The sequence below is a fragment of the Megascapheus bottae genome, chromosome X, assembly GCF_031878675.1.
Source record: "Megascapheus bottae isolate mThoBot1 chromosome X, mThoBot2.hap1, whole genome shotgun sequence".
NCBI lineage: Eukaryota > Metazoa > Chordata > Mammalia > Rodentia > Geomyidae > Megascapheus > Megascapheus bottae.
The window spans coordinates 4,239,703-4,259,981 of NC_143547.1; the positions used below are offsets into that span (position 1 = coordinate 4,239,703).

General features: G+C 39.8%; 1 protein-coding gene across 5 annotated transcripts in view; it reads right to left on the bottom strand.

The window, feature by feature from the left end:
• The window catches only part of Pir (pirin), a 71,965-nt gene extending 51,944 nt beyond the window's left edge, over positions 1–20,021 (bottom strand). The window contains exons 1-3 of one of the 5 annotated variants that reach the window (XM_090327211.1): positions 19,944–20,021; positions 17,794–17,922; positions 12,149–12,241 (exon numbers count right to left, since the gene is read on the bottom strand). In XM_090327211.1, the coding sequence (XP_090183337.1) occupies positions 12,149–12,241; positions 17,794–17,889 (189 nt within the window). In that variant the 5' untranslated portion in view covers positions 17,890–17,922; positions 19,944–20,021. Of the gene's footprint in view, positions 1–2,213; positions 2,288–2,389; positions 2,472–12,148; positions 12,242–17,793; positions 17,923–19,765 lie in introns of those variants that run through there. The other 4 variants (XM_090327210.1, XM_090327212.1, XM_090327213.1 and 1 more) reach the window with 4 other exon arrangements.
• Between the last annotated feature and the right edge of the window lie 258 nt (positions 20,022–20,279).

Here is a 20,279-nt window from a genome sequence, read left to right on the forward strand (position 1 = left end):
CAGGCAGGAAAAGCCCATGAGACCTATCTCTAATTAACCACCAGAAAAGTGGGACTGGAGCTGTGGATCAAGGTGGCAAAGTGTTCGCCTTGCGCAAAAGAGCTAAGGTTCAGCCCTGAGTTCAAGCTCCATGACTGACCAAAAACCAAAAACAATGCAAACTAATGTAATAATCCCCTCACACTTGTTAGGATGAATCATATCCAAAAAGCCAAATATAATAAATATGTATGAGGACATGGAGGAAAGATAATCATTATGCACTGTGGTGAGAATGTAAATTAATGTAGCCACCATGGAAATTAGTATGGAGTTTCCTCAAAAAACTCTGTCAGAATACAATAGAGATACCTATACCTATATATTTATAACAGCACTAGTCACAAAATACTTGGGAGGGGAGATGGGGGGAAAATTGGGAGAAAAATGAGGGAGCGAGTGACATTGTTCAAAAGGAAATGTGCTCATTACTTCACTAATGTAACTGTAACTCCTCTGTATGTCACTTTTACAATAAATTTTTAAGAAAATTTTAAAGGAAAACCATGTCCCAGGTATAAAAGAAAATTTGGAAGTTCTTAGTATACATATTAGATATTATTTTGCACCACAATCATTTTTTACTCTATAGAAGAATTCTTTAAATATGTCCAGGCCAGATTGTATTGTACTTTTGCTCTAACCTGAAGTATAAAAAAATAGAATTGGCACCAGACGCTGGTAGCTTATATCTGTAATACTAGCTACTCAGGAAGCTGAGATCTGACTATCACGGTTCAAAGTCAGCCTGGACACAAAAGTCCATGAGACTCTTATCTCCAATTAACCACTAGCAAACTTGGAGTGGCCCTGTGGCCCAACGGGTAGAACAGTAGCCTTGAGCTGAAGAGCTCAGGAACAGTGCCCAGGCGCAAAGTAGAACTGGCTACGTGTGATGATCCAAGCCTGTAATTCAAGCTGCTTTGGTGGCAGAGATGATAGAGTCTCAGTTAGAGGCAAATCTGGGCAAAAAGGTTTTGTGAGACTCCATCTCAACCAATGGCCAAATGCAGTAGCATGTGTCTGTTAGCCTAGCAACATAGAAGAGCACAAATGAAAAGACTGCAGTTCAGGCCAGCCCAGGAGTAAAGAAACACCCTATCTCAAAAACAATCAAAACAAAAAGGCTAGTGAAGTGGCTCAAATGGTAGAGTGCTTGTTCAGCAGGCACAAGACCCTGAATTCAACCCCTACAATTGGGGGAAAAAAGTAGAACTAGTCTGCATATGAAAATCCAAAAGGTCATTTTATAACTAATTAAATGACAATGTATCTTTTTTTTGCCAGTCCTGGGCTTGAGCTCAGGGCCTGAGCACTGTCCTTGGACTTTCTCAAGGCTAGAGCTCTACCACTTGAGCCTCAGCACCACTTCCGGCTTTTTTCTATGTGTGGTACCAAGGAATCAAACCCAGGTCTTCATGCATGCTAGGCAAGCACTTTAACCATTAGGCCAAACTCCCGGCCCCGACAATGTATCTTTTAAAACATCTTCCTATGCATTACTGCTTGGAGAAAATAACCATATGCAATCAATTCAAAGGTATAAACCCTAATATAGTAATTTTAAATAATTGGAAGATAGTTGCATCAACAACACCATCTTATCAATTTGCTGAACAAATACTCACCAAGTTCCTACAAGGTCATAAGTACCATACTAGGTGATTAGAAATAAAAAAGTGGAGAAGACTTCATATTATCTTCATAAATTTTATAATCTCATGGGAAAGACAGGTAGCAAGAAAGAAATAATTTCACTGATGATGATCATAGTCAGAACAGAAATAAAGCACTTAGGATTTAACCCAAAGCTTAAAACTTTAAAGGGGCAAATAGCAAGTTTGCAATTTGTTTTAAACAGCCACACTATGATGAGCAGTGTCTAGAATCACTTTTATGTTCCTAGTACACATGCATTTTTAATTAAAATAATTATGTAAGAAAGGCAATTTCCATTCTGTCTGGACTGAAGTTCTCCTTTGGGTTGTAAAAGGAGTCCATTCCAAATTATATGCATTTCCATCCCTGAATATTTTCAATTATCCAAGTCTAAAGACTTTCAAGTTGCTAGTCATCAAAAATATGTCAGGCAACTTAAGAAATACAGAGTGGCAAGCATGCCTCATTTAAATAAAAAAATTAAGTGGAAACCACGAGGAGGTTTTCTTTCATACCTGATTTTAGAAATTTCACCTGTTCCCGAAGATCAAGAAAACAATCACCCTTTCCTCTACTTTCCTAGTGTAGACCTCCTTTCCCCCCTAGTAATAGAAAGGTAAACATCATTTCTCCTATCCTAAACATAAAATCTGAATTAGAGAAGTCTGGTCCATGAGTATGCAATTCCTACCTTCAAAGCAGAAGTCTCAGGACCCAAGAGAACACTGATATTTCTTATAATTTGTATTTATACTTTTTCTAAGTGCTATAAATGTTAGACTCTGAGCTTGTGTAGGAATTAATGTTTGTAGAAGATCTTTAAAAAGAACACTCAAAGCAATAAGTACTTCTGAGAGTTGACACAATCCAGATGATTTTTCAGGCCATTGCACAATCTCAAACACCTGGAGAAGTGCCATGGGTGGTTGATGAATTTTGAGTGTTATGTTTAAACTCAAGAGTTTTGTGTATCTAATTAAGTAAGAAATTTGTAATCAGAACCAGGTGTTTTCTCAAGACACTTCAATGTACTTCTTCGGTTTGCTTCCTTCTTTCTTCCTTCTAGTTCTTTCTATCAGTCTTTACTAAATGTTTTTGCTTCCTTGTCAGTTCATATTTCCATGTATGCTTTTGTTTAGAGGGAGAAAGACATAAACTCACAGTGATGACAGGAAAGTGTTTCTTGCTATGTGAAATTTAGAATGGGGCTGGGAGTTTGGCCTAGTGGTATAGAGTGCTTGCCTAGCATGCACGAAGACCCAGGTTCAATTCCTCGGTACCATATAAATAGAAAAAAAAGCCAGAAGTGGTGCTGAGGCTCAAGTGGTAGAGCTGTAGCCTTGAGAAAGCCCAAGGACAGTGCTCAGGCCCTGAGTCCAAGCCCCAACTGGCAAAAAAGAAATTTAGAATGGGTGTACCTCAATGAACTAGAAATTAATTTTCAAAAATAACAACACAAGAGAAAATATCCCAGGCCCTGAGTGCAAGCCCCAGGACTGGCAAGAAAAAAAAGATAAAATATAGTTTGGTGTTTTTCTTTCAGTCTGGGTGTGCAGAGAGGATATGAGGACCTCATCAAATGTTTGGTAATAAGATACAATACTTATCATTTAAAGGAAAACATTTATATTATAGGGGAAACTATGCTTTCCTTTCCTTTAATTTCCTAAAATGGTGACCTTTTTTTTCCTATTGGTAGCTGAGTAGGAAAAAAAGAAAAACAAAACAGAAACACGAATTGAGGTCATGGATGATGAGAGATGCCAGAAAGGAACATATTGCATAATGGAAGCTGTAATGAGTCCTCAAGGACCCGTTATTTTACCAAAACATTTTAATGATTTGAGTAATCACCCAGAAACCTGAAAATCACTCCCCTAAATTAGATCATTCAATCCTAAACCCACATAGAAACCTTCACAAGTATCAAAAGAAAAAAAAGATACACAGGTCAGGTACTCAGCCAATGGATGAGTCCAAGGGCATCATTCTCTAGCTTCATACTCCAGTTTCTTCGTTCTAGCCTTTTCAACATGTCACACGAAATTATACAATTATTTCATTGTTCATTTATTGACTATCGATCATAAGATCATATACAGTTTCTGGAGGTGTGGGATTTTTAGCTCATGACCAATGACCAGCACTCAAGTGACACTGAAGATTTGTTGAATGTATAGATGGATGAATGGATGGATGGATGGATGGATGGATGGATGGATGGATGGATGGATGAGTGAATGAGCAAAATATTTGCATGACCTGTCAGCATTTACAAAACATCTAATCCTTAGCATATGGCATTATGTTGTGGCTTGGTATGATTAAAATTACATTCTTAACAATAGCAGAGCAAGGACCAAAATCAACATTTTCTGTGAGTATAAAACTATTTTCAGCCGGGTGCTGCTGGCTCACACCTGTAATCCTAGCTGCTCGGGAGGCTGAGATCTGATGATTGGGATTCAAAGCCAGCCTAGGCAGGAAAAGTCATGAGATTTATCTCAAACAAAATACTCACAAAAATATGAAGTGGAAATGTGGCTCAAGTGGGAGAGCACTAGCCTTGAGCGGAAACAGGCTCAGGGATAGCCACTAGGCTTTGAATTCAAGGCCCAGGACCAGCAAAAAAACTAAAAAACTTTTCAACTTCCTATGTTTCCTCCCAAATGTTGGCACCACACAGAGAGCAGAGGTTTCCTAGGAAGAAAAGAAATCTGGGCTGGGAGTTTGGCCTAGTGGTAAGAGGGCTTGCCCAGCATGCACAAAGACCTGGGTTCAGTTCCTTGGTACTACATACATAGAAAAAGCCAGAAATGGTGCTGTGGCTCAAGTGGTAGAGCTCTAGCCTTGAGAAAGCCCAAGGATAGTGCTCAGGCCCTGAGTTCAAGCCCGGGCACTGGAACAGCAACATCAAAAAACCTAAGAAAAGAAATCTGACAGGAATTACAATGTCCATGACTGTAGGTGATTTCTCACAGATAACCAAAAGATTTGTTCAATGTGTAACGCTTTAGATGAATTGGCTATCAATATGCAAATAGAGACCCTAGTGCTGCTATATACAAAGCTGAAAAGAAATAGATCCACTGAGAAGACCTAGAGAGAGCTAGCTACAGGCTCCTGAAGTGAGGTGCTCATGGGGTCTTTCTTTGGTACAAATATTGACTAGTTCTACACATCTAGCTACAATGAAAAGAACAATTGACTTATTTTCCTTTCATATTTTTATGTGTTCTCATTCCGCAAAATCTCCGAAACTTATCCAGTTCCCTTTCATTCACGCACTAAGATCAATGACAATTGTATTCACAAACTTGGCTCTTCAGACAAGTTGAGTTACAACACCCTCAGTATCTTCCATAAGGCCAGTATTGTCTTTCCCAGATCTGAATTAAACCTTTTGAGAATCTTTCCTCAAACAAGTTACTGCTGGCTTCTTCACTGGCACTACCCACCTCCTGTAAAACCGGAAAAAGTGCTTACTTCCATTGTTTTATCTTCCATGTTGTAACAAAGAGGTTCAAAAGAATGATGTACCAATATCTATGACTACACAAATTTCCTATACAAAATGTTGTCTGCACTCAGTGGAGAAAGCAGGTAGGTAGAATGATGGTTGCTTAAGAGAGCCCTCTGCTGACCCAAAGGTTATGTGCTCAGTTTTATCTGCAAGCAGGCCTCATCAAAGTAGGCATATGTCATGTGAATAGATCTACTGATAAGCAACATTCTTATAGAATTTGCACAGTATCCGTGCTTATATTCTGACCGCCAAGTAGATTGTGATCTAATCATCAAGAGATCAGAGATCAGCTGCCTTGTAGTTTAGAGGAAAGTCATTCTGTTCATTTCACTCTCCAGTTAAAAGTTGTCAAGAGACACATCTGAACTGACTTTTTTGTGTACTTGGTCCTGAGTAGGTTTGGGGATCATATGACATTTCCAGAGGGATAGGTTTGGGGTATTTGGGTTAATTTTCATTTTGTTTAGACATTTTGTTAAAATTTCATTTAATTTAGTCATTTAATTGTTAGATGACACTTTTGTATGGGTGTATTGTAATTATGATTCATGTCATGAGGTCATGAATGGCTAGCCTGTGGCTTTAAAAAGTAAAGTGATTGTCATATACTGGGTATCAGTGGCTAACTCCTATAATCCTAGCTACTCAAGAGGCTGAAAATCTGAGGATCAGTGTTCAAAATCAGCTCAGGTAGGGGGAGTTCATTAAATACTGAACCAACTAATTGCAATTAACCACCAAAAAAGATGGAAGTAAAGTTATGACACAAACATATACACACACACACACACACACACACACACACACACACAATGATTATCTTTAAATATCCAGATACAACCAGCCCAAAGCCCTATCCACTTCCTTACTATACAAAAGAAAGAGCACTGCTTGGCACTTACGGGTAAGAAAATTAGGATTCCTAACCCCAGAAAAGCATCAAGACCCATAGCAATAGAGAAGGAACAAGAGGTACTCATCGTTCAGTGATCTGCGCTAGTTGAACACACTCCTTTCTAAAAGTAATAAAACTCCCTTACTCATCTGAACATGTGAATATATTGAGAAACTATTACATGTAGATAAAGGAAACTTCTGGCTCCAGATCAGATAGACTTGCCAAAACCTGGTCTATGATCATGACAAATAGCCATTTCTCTGAGCCTTAGTTTTCTCACAAATAAAATGGATGAAACAATTCCTAAATTTTCAAGGTTTCTGTGAGGCTTGGAGGTAATGTAGGCATGGAAAATTTCCTCACAAACAGTAGTTATTATTACCTAAAAACATTCTTCAGGCTTAATCCTATGTAGTGAGGCCTTTCATGCTTTCTTTCATTTTATTCTTAACTGACACATAATAACTATATGTATTCATGGAGCTTAGTGGAATATTTAAGACATGCACACATAGTGTAATGATCAAGTCACAATATTAAGAAAATGAAATTGGCATATAGAAAAGATACTTAAACTACCATGTTTGGTACAACACTATCCACAATAGCTCCATCGACAGAATAGATATGTTATATGTTACATGTGTGTGTGTGTGTGTGTGTGTGTGTGTGTGTGTGTAATAGAATGGTATTCAGCCATAATTAGGCCTTACATTTTAAGTCTTTTGACTGGATAACTCTGAAACAGCTTCAGTCCCACTCAAGTTAACATGACATGACATGAAATAATATGCCTTCTGACAGCACCCAGGCCCAGAGTTCAAGCCCCACTACTGACAAATGAAGGAGAAGAGGAAGGGGAAGGAAAAGGAGAAGGGGAAGGAGAAGGGGAAGGAGAAGAAGGAGGAGGAGGAGGAGGAGGAGGAGGAGGAGGAGGAGGAGAAGAAGAAGAAGAAGAAGAAGAAGAAGAAGAAGAAGAAGAAGAAGAAGAAGAAGAAGATAGAGGAGGAGGAGGAGGAGGAGGAGGAGGAGGAGGAGGAGGAGGAGGAGGAGGAGGAGGAGGAGGAGGAGAAAAGAAAGAAGAAAGGCATAGTAGCACATGCCTGTAATTCTAGCACTCAGGAGGCCAAGGAATTGCGATTCAATTTAGGCCATGTAATGAGACCCTGCTTTGAAAACAAGTCTGATATTCACTGTAGTCAAGTTATAGAGACAGCTCATGTGTCCTTCAATAGCCAAATGGATCAAGAAAATTTGGTATGTGCATATACGTGTGTGTGTATATATATATATATATATATATATAATTTATCCAATATGTATATAAAATGTATCCAGCTGGGCTGGGTGGCTCATGCCTATAATCCTAGCTACTTAGGAGGCTGAGATCTGAGGAACAAGTTTCAAAGCCAGACCAGGCACAAAAGAACATAAGACTCTTTTCCCAACTAACTTCTAGAAAATGGGACATGGGGATTGGCTTAAGGGTAAGGTGGTAGCCTTGAGCTGAAGAGCTCAGGGAAAGCACCCAGGGCGAGTTCAAGCGCTATGACCCACAAAAAATTAGCCAGTGTGTATGTACATGTATCATATACATGTCATATGTATGTATATACATACATTGGAATTTTATGTGTCCATTGGGAAAATGATATTATGTCATTTTCAAAGAAATGAACAGACCAGAAAAGAACTATGTTAAGAAGGGTAAGTCCTAGAGAGACAAAGAATAGATATTTCCTCTCATATGCTCAAGTCTGAACGAATTTATATGTAAATCTATACAAGGTCATATGAATATATACGGTGTATGCAGGAGAGAATTCCAATAGCGAACGATTAATTACTACAGTCTAACCAAATGAATACCAGGAAGCTGGGAACTTGACGAGTTAGGGGTCAGTGAAAAGGTGGGAAAATACAGTCATAATATTCAATATACATATGTGAAAAAGAAATGAGGTAAGGGGATGGGTGTGGTTGGGAGAGATGGGACTGAGTGATGAAAAGGGGTCACGTTGGCCAAGATGCATTGTACTCAACTCTGACATGGTGAATTGAAACCCTTTTGTACAACTACTTCAAGATAATAAAATGATTTTTTTTTAACTAAAGAAAAATAGGCATTGAATTTCATCCAACTATTTGCTACAGCTTTGACTTAGTCTTGGTGCACAGGAAGCTCGAAGCAACCAGCTGGGTAGGAGACGGGAGGTCTGAGCTGGGTCAAACATCTGAGATGTGAATCACTAGGGCCATTCCCTTCCTCTCCATGATATTGTTCGGGCAGTGCCTGCAAATATGACTGGCTACCTACCAGTAATTGTGAGTGTGGCTTTTCTGATGGGCACACCCTTGGAAACAACATCGTTTTTGTTCTGCTGATGAAAAGTACGCAACCTGCTGAGACTCGTCAAGAAAACTTGAAAACTTCTTTCTTAGCTTAACTATGAACATTCTGGACAAAACTCAGGGTTCCCGGGGATATAGGCCAATTGGTGCTAAAATCTGGGAAATCTCAATGCTCTAATTTAACAGTAATGTTGACAGGCACAAAGAAAATCCTTAATCATATAAGAAAAATGAAGTCCAACTATACTAGTTTCACTTTTCACTTGGAAAGGGCAATGATTTAATGTCACATAAGGATTGATGCTCTTGAAGGAAAACAGGTACCTGTATATATCACTGTGATAACAATGGACACAACCATCACAGCAGATGCGTGGGGGAAATGTTAACCATATAATAATCAGGCTGAAAAAGGTATAAAATACATAGAGCATGGTATCAGAAAAAGTACTAGAAGAAAATCCATCAAGCATAATAGCTATTCCTGGATGGTAAACTAGCATAATCTTACTTTTTGCTCTGTATACTAGTCACATGTTTACAATTTACAAGCCTGTATACCTCAGGTAATCCATCAGAGCACAGGTGCTGAAGGGCTTACAAGTAGGCTTGGTTCGAAGCTGCAGAGTTTTAAAGTATACAGTAAGAAGGAATTGAATAGAGAGAACTGAGGTCTGGTTTCCTGTACTCTTGCAGTTATTTCTTGTACTTTGAGGTAGGTTAACATCTTTAAAATTGCCATGATAACTAAATGAGCCAACGCTGAACCATTTATTTTACAGGAAAAATAGGATTTAGCACCTTGCAGCCTCTGGTCATCATATTTTGGCCAATCTGCCAATATATGATACTGTTTTCTGTGGATAATATAAAGAGTGACATTGACCAAGATGCATTGTACTTACAAAGTGACAAGCTGAACTGAAACCCAAACTGACATGTTGCACAACTTTTTACAACTACTTGAGATGAAAAATAAAAACAATATTTCACTAATTAACTACCACTGAACACTAAACCAGTAGCAGTACTAGCCACTCCTGAAGGCTGACCTACCTATTTTCTCTGTGAGAAAAAGCACATTAACAATCTTTTGGACTAAGCAATACTAAATGGAACTGCCGTACTATGCACTGGAGCCATTTAAAATAGCAAAAATACCACCAAAAAGCATAATAATGTAAAAAAATGGCACTAAGACTGTGACAAAGATGCTTGCATACAGTAAAAGAGCTGAAGCAAGAGAGCAGAGCCTCATCTCATTAAGCTTTGGCTGGTAACATGCACATTGGGCAACTCAAAATTTTCACCACTCTGTTCATGGCCACGAGTTACCACAAAACTCCACCAAGACTGATTTTGCGAATGCCAGTACATTTTCTGAGTAAGTGAAGTCATGAATACAGATTCCATACACAATTAGGATCATCTGTAATTACAGCTACAGTTTCCTCAGAAATCCCTCATCAAAAAGAAAGAGCCAGCTGGGTGCTGGTGGCTCACACCTGTAATCCTAGTTACTCAGGAGACTGAGATCTGAGGATTATGGTTTGAAGCCAGATTGGGCAGAAAAAGCCAGAAGTGGTGCTATGGCTCAAGTGGTACAGTGATAGCCTTGAGCAAAAGTGGCTAAGGGATAGCACCAAGGTCCAGAGCTCAAGCCCCAGGCCAAGCAGAAAAATAAATAAGCAAATAAAAGGCCAGATGTAAATACTCTGAAACTGAACTTCACAAAGCTGTTTAAATTTGAGACTTTTGGGGCGGGGTGTTTAGCCTAGTGGTGGAGTGCTTGCCTAGCATGCACCAAGACCCGGGTTCAATTCCTCGGTGCCGCATACATAGAAAAAGTCGGAAGTGGTGCTGAGGCTCAAGTGATAGAGCTCTAGCCTTGAGAAAGTCCAAGGACAGTGCTCAGACCCTGAGCTCAAGCCCAGGACAGGCAAAAATATAAAATAAAATAAAGTTGATACCCTTAAAATTTACAAAACACTTTGCCTAGATAGTACTTTCCAGAACAGAAATAAAAGCAGTATGTGTCAGCATTCCTTTTTAATACATTCATTGACATCCACAAGAAAACATTTGTATTATGTAGTGACTTTCAGCCAGTAGGTGCTGAGTACCCACACATGCGCAGCATGGAGAACATGGGACAACCTCAGATGATGCAATTTCCAGTCTTCTTGAGTGTAGTGAGGGGAAGTTGAGGCAACTCCAAAGTCTAATGCAAGATAGATGAACATGGCCAACACGAACATATTGTGCAAATGAGACTGATAAAAACATAATTTTATGGGAATCAAATGCAGGAACAAAAAAGTATCCCCTGGATATTCTATGGAGAAGTTGATGGAGATAAAAGGCTCTCCATAAGTATCTTAAAGGATTAATAAGATAACAACTGGAACTATGGAAAGAAATTTTCTGGGAAGAGGGTGAGAATTCACTGTAAGTATACAGAAGGCATACTTATGAGAAGCATTTTTCCCATAATGCTCTAAGTAATGGGTACACGGTTGTCCCCATTATGTAAGCAGAGAAGGGGACTGGAAGTAAAATAGTTAAATGAAGAAAGCAGATTAGCTGTTTCTAAAAGCTTCTTGATTCAGTCTGCCTTTACATTGTGATAATTAACTCCTTTCCTGGGTATTTTTCCATCTCCTTAACAAGCCTACATGATGGAACAGGCCTCATACTTCTCTTGTCTCACTCCTTCTGCCTTCTATCAATAGTCTTCAACACAAAACAACACCCTGCCATATAAAATCTCACCCTACTCCAATAATGGCATGTTTCAAGCTTTGAGTCAATACTTACTCATTCTCAAATTGGCTTTACAAACACTCTCAACCTTTAACAAGTCCTGGTTTGTTTGCTAAGAATACAAAACTGTTCTCATGGAGCAAATGGCTAACTTTGTATCAGGAAGAACTGTCCCTGAGCTTTCCCAGGATCTAGATGAGAACAGCAGAAACTATTGGAAGTGTCACAATATTATATTATACATTTGTAATTCTGTGTCTATTGATAAGAAAAATTTATGTCCCACAGAATCTCCCAATTCTGTAATTAAACTTATAAATACTAATTTTTAGGTTATGTCATATTTTGGCCCCCCGAGTCTACAATTTATTAAAACTCAGCATTAATACTATGAGTTGCAATCCCACTTCTGGGCATCTACCCAAATTTCCAGAAACAAAGCCATACTAACCCTACCTGTAACCCCCTCTGTACATCATCCCAACAATAAAATAAAATTTAAAAAAATGCTCTGAGTTCTTAAGATAGTTTTAGGGGGTTCATATCATTATATTATATGGGGTTAAATATTTCTAAAGAGTTTGCATACAAACATTTTCTATATGAAATTATTTAATCCTAACTTAGTTTCTTTTGTCTCTAATAAATTAGCTTAATTATAGATTATTTCAAAAACCAGGTCTTGCACTTTTAATTGCTCAAATTACAGTATCTCCAGTGGCACAAATTCAGGAATATTGAAAACAGTTAATATTTCAATTTGAGTATATTTCATATACAATAGACAGTTTTAGCTAAAAATGTATAAATGAATGTTAGTTTATTAGCCAATGCTTTCAAAATTGGATTTTCTATTAGAAGTAAAAGGCAAGTGGTAAAACACACACTTGCAATGAAATCATTACACTTACTGTTTCAAAACCTCGATGTGGATGATCAGGAAATCCGCCTGGCCTCCCACCTTTAAATTCATCAAACAGCAAAAATGGATCCAGATTTTTTAACTGAAATAATAAAATACAACAGATTAGACATGCCTGTTTGAAAGCCATGTTACCAGTGGCCACAGATAGAGCTATGAAAGTCTCTGAGAATTCCATAGACAATGAGAAATCTTTTACAATAAATATTTCTGGGCACCAGTAGCTTCTGTCTGTAAGCCTAGCTACTCAGGAGACTGAGATCTGAAGATTGGGATTCAAAGCCAGCAACAATGTCTTGGAGACCCTTGTCTCTGATTAACTACTAAAAATGTCAGGAATGGAGCTGTATGGTAGCTCAAGTAGTACAGTGCTATACTTGAGCAAAAAAGCTCAGGGGCAGCACTCTGGGACCCTGAGTTCAAACTTCAAGAAAGACACCAAGAAATTGTTTTCAGGCAGAATCCATTATAACACACACACACACACACACACACACACACACACACACACACACACACACAGATTGACCAACTATGCCAGAAAGTTGACCAACTATGCCAGAAAGTAGACAAATATTTCATAGTCATCTAAGCTATAGGCAGGTGTGAAAAAGATCAATCATAACCAGACTAGGGTTATCAAGTGGGAAGAAGCTAAAGAAATGGATTACTACAATGGGATCATGAATACTCTGGAAGAAGACAATTTTTTGTGCCAGTCCTGGGCTTGAGGTCAGGGCCTGAGCACTGTCCTTGGACTTTCCAAGGCTAGATCTCTACCACTTGAGCCTCAGCACCACTTCTGGCTTTTTTCCATGTATGTGGTACCGAGGAATCGAACCCAGGTCTTCATGCATGCTAGGCAAGCACTCTACCACTAGGCCAAAATCCCAGGCCCAAGAAGACAATTTTTAATATAGAACAGTGTAGGATCATGGAAGGTGTTTATCACAGATAGAATACCCTCAAAAATATTGAAAGATCTTTGATTTATTAATGTATTAAAATCTCTTTATCCCATAGATAGACAGAGATAGAATATCTGTCTTTAATATTTTTGTCTTCTCTCACTGGCCATGAAAGAAAATCCCCTGTGACCCTTATCTACAAGCTTTGTGACATCTCAATAGAGCTTGGTATTTCATTTAAGTCAAGACATATTGGCAGACCTCTCAGGAATAGCAGTTCCTTAGAGAGAAGACTAATGCTTTACTTTTCAAATGATGGTCTCTTGAACCTAGAGTAATCAGTATACATAGAAGATACTCTACAGACATACAGAATGGTATTTACCTTAGATTCCTTAGCCATGCAGGTAGCTAGGTGGAGTCGCATGGGTGAATTTCTACAATGCGGAAATGACAGGGTGGGACATTTAGGGAAATATCTTCTAAAGGGGAATGGCCAGCTGATGTTTGCCTTTTTACTTTTCTCTTCTTCCTCCTTTCTGTGCCAGAAGGGAAATGATTGCTACTGTTCTCTTAATTGTTTAGCACCTAAGATAAAAATGAGCACATTTCTCTGATAAGAGGGAAGCCTTCAGGATCCCCCTAGACTGCTTATTTGAAGCTTCACAAAAAAGAGAAACATACATTTATTTACTAGCCATTGGTTTCTTTTGGAAGGTGCTCTCTCTTACGTATAGTTGAACTGAATCATAAGTAACACAGGAGACAGTCATGCCTGTGGTACCAGCCTACTAGGCTAGCTTACACCACAATATGGCAGCAGCAGAAGAAAGGCCCTTAGGACTCCAACAGCGCCAGACTAGGCTTCCTTAGCCTGTCTTTATACTCGGTCCTGAAGGCAGCAGGGAGAAAGTAGAAGGAAAGTAGCAACATGGATCCCAGATTAGATCTACACATAGCCTTGAATGTTCTCGAGCTAAAAGTCAGCCTCTCTACCTTGACTCAATATCTTAACTTAAACTTTGGTATCAGGGAGCACAATGTACAGAGGCTAAATTAATGAAGACCAAGATTAGTCAAAGAATCAGAGGTTACGAGTAAGAAAGTAACATTAGGGTTGTGCAATGGAATACTGCATGGCTGTTAAGATGATGTGAGAGCTGAGCACTGTGGCTCATACCTGTAATCCTAGCTACTCAGGAGGCTGAGATCTGAGGGTCAAGGTTCAAAGCCAGCCTGGGCACAAAAGGACCTGAAACTCTTATGTCCAATTAACCTGGAGAAAATGGGAAGTGGGGCTTGGCTCAAGGGTAGGGTGGTAGCTTTGAGCTGAAAAGCTCAAGGACAACACCTAGGCCCAGGGGTAGGACAGTAGCCTTGAGCTGGAGCTCAGGGACAGCGCCCAGGCCCAGAGTTCAAGCACCATGACCCACAAAAAAAGATGATGTAAGTGAAGATTTTGTAATGACATGAGAAGTCCTTATGCTTCCATGTTAAACAAAAATGACCAGGATACAAAATTGCTTACACTGTACAATCCCAGTGACCTAGAATGTGCAATTACAGGTTAACAAAATGAAGCGGTGTCTTAGTGTTGATTAAACCAGGGTGGTGAGCTTAGAAATTACATCATTTGCTTTTTCCTTAGGGGAAAAACATGCCCAGGACAATGAAGACCCAAATAAACAGATTTGGGGGATTTCTTAAATCTAGGTTTTCAAACAGGAATTCTTACCTGGATCTGCGATATAATTCAATGATGCTGTAAATTTGGATTAAAAAAGAATTGTGCCAGAAGTGGCACTCTTGCTCAAGTGGTAGAGTGGTAATATTGAACACAAAGTTGCTTAGGGACAGTGTCCAGGATTTAAGTTCAAGTCCCACAACCAACAAAAAGAGAAGAAACACAAAAAGAGAAGAAAAGACAAGAATTGTGTCTTTACTTTTACCAAACCACTATTTTTTTCTGGATTTCTTCAATCATAAAATATGAATGTAATAATATTGAGCATTCAAATCACCTAAGTATATAGTTTACAGTTATGAAGTACATTCACATTGTTGTGTAACTATTACCACCATCTCCAGACTGAATTTTTATGCTTCTAAAAATTACAAATCAACTACAATAAATGTAGTGACTATGACACCAATAGAAAACAAAACTGTTTTCTTTTTTTTTCTTTTTTTTATTATAATTAGTAAAAGGGTTACATGATATTTACCAGATAGAAGGTGCATTAATTCACGTACATTGATACCCTTTCACATGTCTTGGTACCCATTTCCCTCCCCCCCACACCCCCCACCCGTCTTGGTTTTCCCCCCTTCCCTATCAAATTTTTTTTTATTGTAATTAGTAAAAGGGTTACATGATATTTGCCAGATAGAAGGTGCATTAATTCACATATATTGATACCCTTTCACATGTCTTGGTACCCATTTCCCTCCCCCCCCACACCCCCCACCTCCCTATCAAATTTCAAATAACCAAATTTTTTTCCTTTTTTTTTTGCCAGTCCTGGGCTTGAGCTCAGGGCCTAAGCACTATCCTTGAACTCTTCAAAGGCTAGAGCTCTTCCACTTGAACATCAGCACCACTTTGGAGTTTTTTCTATGTATGTGGTACCGAGGAATCGAACGCGGGTCCTGGTGCTTGCTAGGCAAGCAGTCTACCACTAGGCCAATCTCCCGGCTCCTAACAAAATTACTTTCATATCATATAACAGTTGTGAAATATAGTTCATATTCTTCATGGTCTTGAAATTAGGGCATTATTAGAACTGTTTCTACATCTTGTTGGTGACTTTTAAATTATTAGGCAACAAAATTGTTTTATAATTTTTTGTGCCAGTCCTGGGCTTGAGCTCAGGGCCTGAGCACTGTCCTTGGACTTTCTCAAGGCTACAGCTCTACCACTTGAGCCTCAGCACCACTTCCAGCTTTTTCTATGTATGTGGTACTGAGGAATGGAACCTGGCTCTTTGTGCATGCTAGGCAAGCACTCTACCACTAGGCCAAACTCCTAACTGCTGTTTTATAATTTTTTAACACTCTCTAAGTAAAAATGTCTTATTTGACAATTTTATTTATTTTAATTTATGTGGTAAGCAATTCTTTTACTAGAGAATTGGTAGTTTTGATCAAAGAGGTCCACAGAGGAATAAACTTAAAAATGAGCAGACTTGCTCCTGAAAGATAATTAAAGTATTAGCTACCCTCAATATACAATAATGATTTGTGGACAGGTGGCTTTAGGGTCTCAGAATTCTTTCCCATTGCTCTATAGAAAATATAGTTTGGTAGAATCTGATACCAACTCCATCTGCCTCTGGGCAAGCCATTGAATGAACTCATTCAACATGTTTCCTTTGGCACACTGTATTATTTTGTTTCTCAAAGTTTTGGTGAGTAAAGCAGAGACCTTTCAGATACAAACCATGGTTGTTCTGATAAAGTTCCCACCTAACCCAGATAACCTCAGTGGGATTAATTTAAAGAAATACAAGAAGGCCTATGAGAACGGTGAAGTACAATGCAGACTTTTACAACGACTTTCCTAGCAGACCTTCAATGACAGACATTCACCGTTACTTCTCAGACACAGACATCAAGATTACCAGAGTTCCTGAAGGCCTAATACCATCATTTCTCCTTTTGTTTTCCTTTCATAAGCTAAACTACAGGTGGAGACCTTTCAATGAGGAGGAATCTAAGTCTAATAAAGAGAAAATTGTTTCAATCTAAAAAAATTCGAATATCCTTCAAGAAGATACTTCAATGATATTTAAGGAGCCAATAAAGGTATTTTAGAAGGAAAACTGGATGCTTAGTGCTTTGTAACTACACAGTCCTAAAGAAACATAGTATATCTTAATTTCAATTCATTTGTTTGCCAGTTCTGGGGTTTGAACTCAGGCCTTGGCACTGTCCTTCAGCTTTTCTTTCTCAAGGCTAGCACTGTACCACTTGAGCCATAGCACCATTTCTGGCTTTTTCTGTGTATGTGGTACCAAAGAATCAAACCCAGAGCTTCATGCATGCTAAGCAAGCACTCTACCACTAGGCCATAATCCCAGCCCTCAATTCTTTTATATCAGCAAATTGCTCTAATTCTATCAATTTTCTTCATTCGTGATGGAAGCTCTATTATCTTAGAAACTGTCATTACTTTCTTTTATAAATATATAATTTTGAAAATATTAACATTTGCATATGTTGGGTACACGTTGACATTGAAATTAGAAATAAAATAAAGATCACATTTTGTTTTAACTGTAATTTTTCAGGAAGATAATGTTGAAAAGGAAAATAGCAAAGGAGAAGATTGAAGGCAGCTTGATGGCACTGATGGGACTGGGTCGACAGTGTTCCTGTCTCAATGGCCAATCAACATTGTGCTCAGTGAACTAAGACGAGCACGGAAAGACGAATCCCCTGTCCTCACTTCTATGTAGAATCTAACCAAGTCAGAAGCACAGAATACAATGGGGGCTCAGGTGAAGGGGTGGAGGGATGGTGACCAGAAAACATAAAGTTTCAAGCAAACATGTAGAATCATTTAAGGTTGATTCACATGGGGGGGGGGTCCTAATGTTGAAGCTTAAGAGTTCATACCACCCAGGGAAGCTCAGGACCAAGTGGGCCTTCTCATCCCCAAATCACTCTCCACAGCCCTCCATTCACTTGGAGGGGGAAGGAAGGAGCCGCCACCAAACCAGCATACCTCTGGTCGGCCAATGCTTCTGCGGACACGTGCTCCAACTCCTTCTGACTGCTCCCGACTGAGCACTGACAGGATGACCTTTTTGGAGGATCCCATGCCACAATCTAGAAAGAGTGTTCCGAGGATGAGCTGGAGAAGATGGAGGAGAAGAGAAGCCATAAGAAGAAAAAGTTTCAAAGCATTTCAAAATTAAGAGATTCACATTAGACTCGGCTAAAAGAATAAGACCTGTACTTTAGTGAGCACTTACTATGTAGTACGCTTGAATTAGAGCATATAGAACAACAGTCATGATTATGACTGCTCATAAATACGGTGCCCAAGACCTCACTCATTACTAAGAACTATCTCATCTAAACTACAGTCGTCTTGTCCAAAGGCTCTCTCAGACACTTACGAAGAATCCCTTAACAAGCACTTTTTCTTTACCTCAATGACCTCTTTAAACCTCCCCAATACCACAGAGTCTCCCAGTGCAAGAGGTAGGGTAACAGATGGGAGGGGAGATGTATGTAGTGACAGTAGAAGCAGAGAGAAAAAATCTAGAGGTCTGTGACAGGTTGGCATTCAAGGGAGTCTTCAACGACCATGGAATTCCAATCCATCTCTGAAGTTCAGGACCAATGATTTTGTTAAGAAATCTTTGACTCTTGTCATGAAGCCTTTTAAAATGCCTAAGGCTTTGCTGAGAGCTGGTGGCTCCCATCTGCAATCCTAGCTACTCAGGAAGCTGAGATCTGAGGATTGCATTTCAAAACTTAGCCCAGGCATGAAAGTCCATGAGAGTCTTATTCCTGATTAATCACCAGAAAACTGAAAGCGGTGCTGTGACTCAAAGTGGTAGATCCTTGAACAAAAGCTCGGGGACAGCATCCAGGTCCTGAATTCAAGCCGTACAAACAATAAAAGAAAGTATGAGGCTGCTAAGCTGTGTACGAAATGCCCTTGACAATGCATTCCATGTTTCAGGAGCAACACTGTATCTTGTTTATTATTCAGAAAGTGCTTCATTTTGAGGAGATCTATGTTCTAACCAATATACTACCACAGAACAGATTTAACCAGGAGTAGGGTGTCTGCAGACAGTACACCTAACACCCTAATTCTCTTTTTCAAGTAGAATATAATGAATCCTTCAAAACTTCCTACTATCCCCCCAAAAAGTGCTCTAACCTATGACTGTATAGACATAATGTTTTATTTCATAAATTAGCCTAATTGTGATTAAGTTCTAAATACTAAGTCCCAGTGATTGTAAATAGAGATTCCCTCCTTGAACACTTGTATGTTAAACTTGTCATTTAAAATATGATGTAAAAAATCAACGTTAATAAATTCTAAAAAAAAAAGTGCTCTAGCAACAGATTCTGGAGCCAGATACCCTGTGTTTGTATTGCAGCTTCATCACATACCAGAAGCTTCACCTGGGACTCTTTATGCCTATTTTCCCCTCTCTAAAATGAGAATAAATTCCTACCCTCAAGGGGTGCAGATAGTGCTAGGAAAGTATCACTGCTGTTCATCAGAATGGCTGTACCCAGCAGTCCCAAAGGCTTATCCAAAAATGCCCCCCCTTCTCTCTCTCTGGCAGATAATCAACAACTAGCTAGCTATTGGCACTGAAATGTAGGGCACAGAAAGCAAGCTTAATAAACTCTAAACAGTACAGGCCTGTCATCCTCCACAGGCAAGCAAGTAGAAAGTATTTTCACCCCCGCCCCAGCTAAACTATTGAGAGTACTTCTCGTCTCTCCTACAGTTGAATTGTCTGCTAGCGAGCCAGGGAGAAGGTGCAGCATAGAAAGCCATCTAGCATGTTCACCGAATCCTCACTACTAATTAAACCACTCGGGTCATCTCATCTACAAGTCTTGAGCAAGAGGGGGAAGGCAAGATGGTGCAAACTGCTCCCCAGCACCCTCCACCCGAGCCCCCACATCCAGGCCGTGTGTGAGGGGACCCAGACACTCACAGGCGCCACCGCCGCGATGGGAGACACAGGGAGCTGCACGCGGCACAGGCCAGGGCGGGGTAGGAAGGCGCGGGCTTCTCACCGTGACTCAGCGCTTCACTACGGTGGCCTCTGAGAGGCAGGAGTCTCTAGGGGGGTGCAGAGGGGACGGGGCGGGAGCTACACTCCCTTTATTTACCCTCGGAGCAGCGTGGATTCTCTCGCTGGGGCCTCCAACTTTCCAGCACGGACTCGGCCGCCTTTGGGTCTTGGCACCTCTGGCCTCACTGCGCAGATGTGATGCGCGTCCCGGCCGCGTGGGGGCGCGCTGTTCCCCCGCTGATTGGCAGCTGATTGACTTCATTAGAAACCTGCCTGTTGTTGGAATTTTATCACCCACCCAACTGGAGCTTGTCTGAGAGCATTGGAAACACCACTTGGCAAGACTTTGGGGGCAGGTGACTCTGTCTGTAGGTGGCTCCTTGTTCCTCTCTGGTGAAATAAGGCTGTGATGAGTATAATACCTACCTCCTTA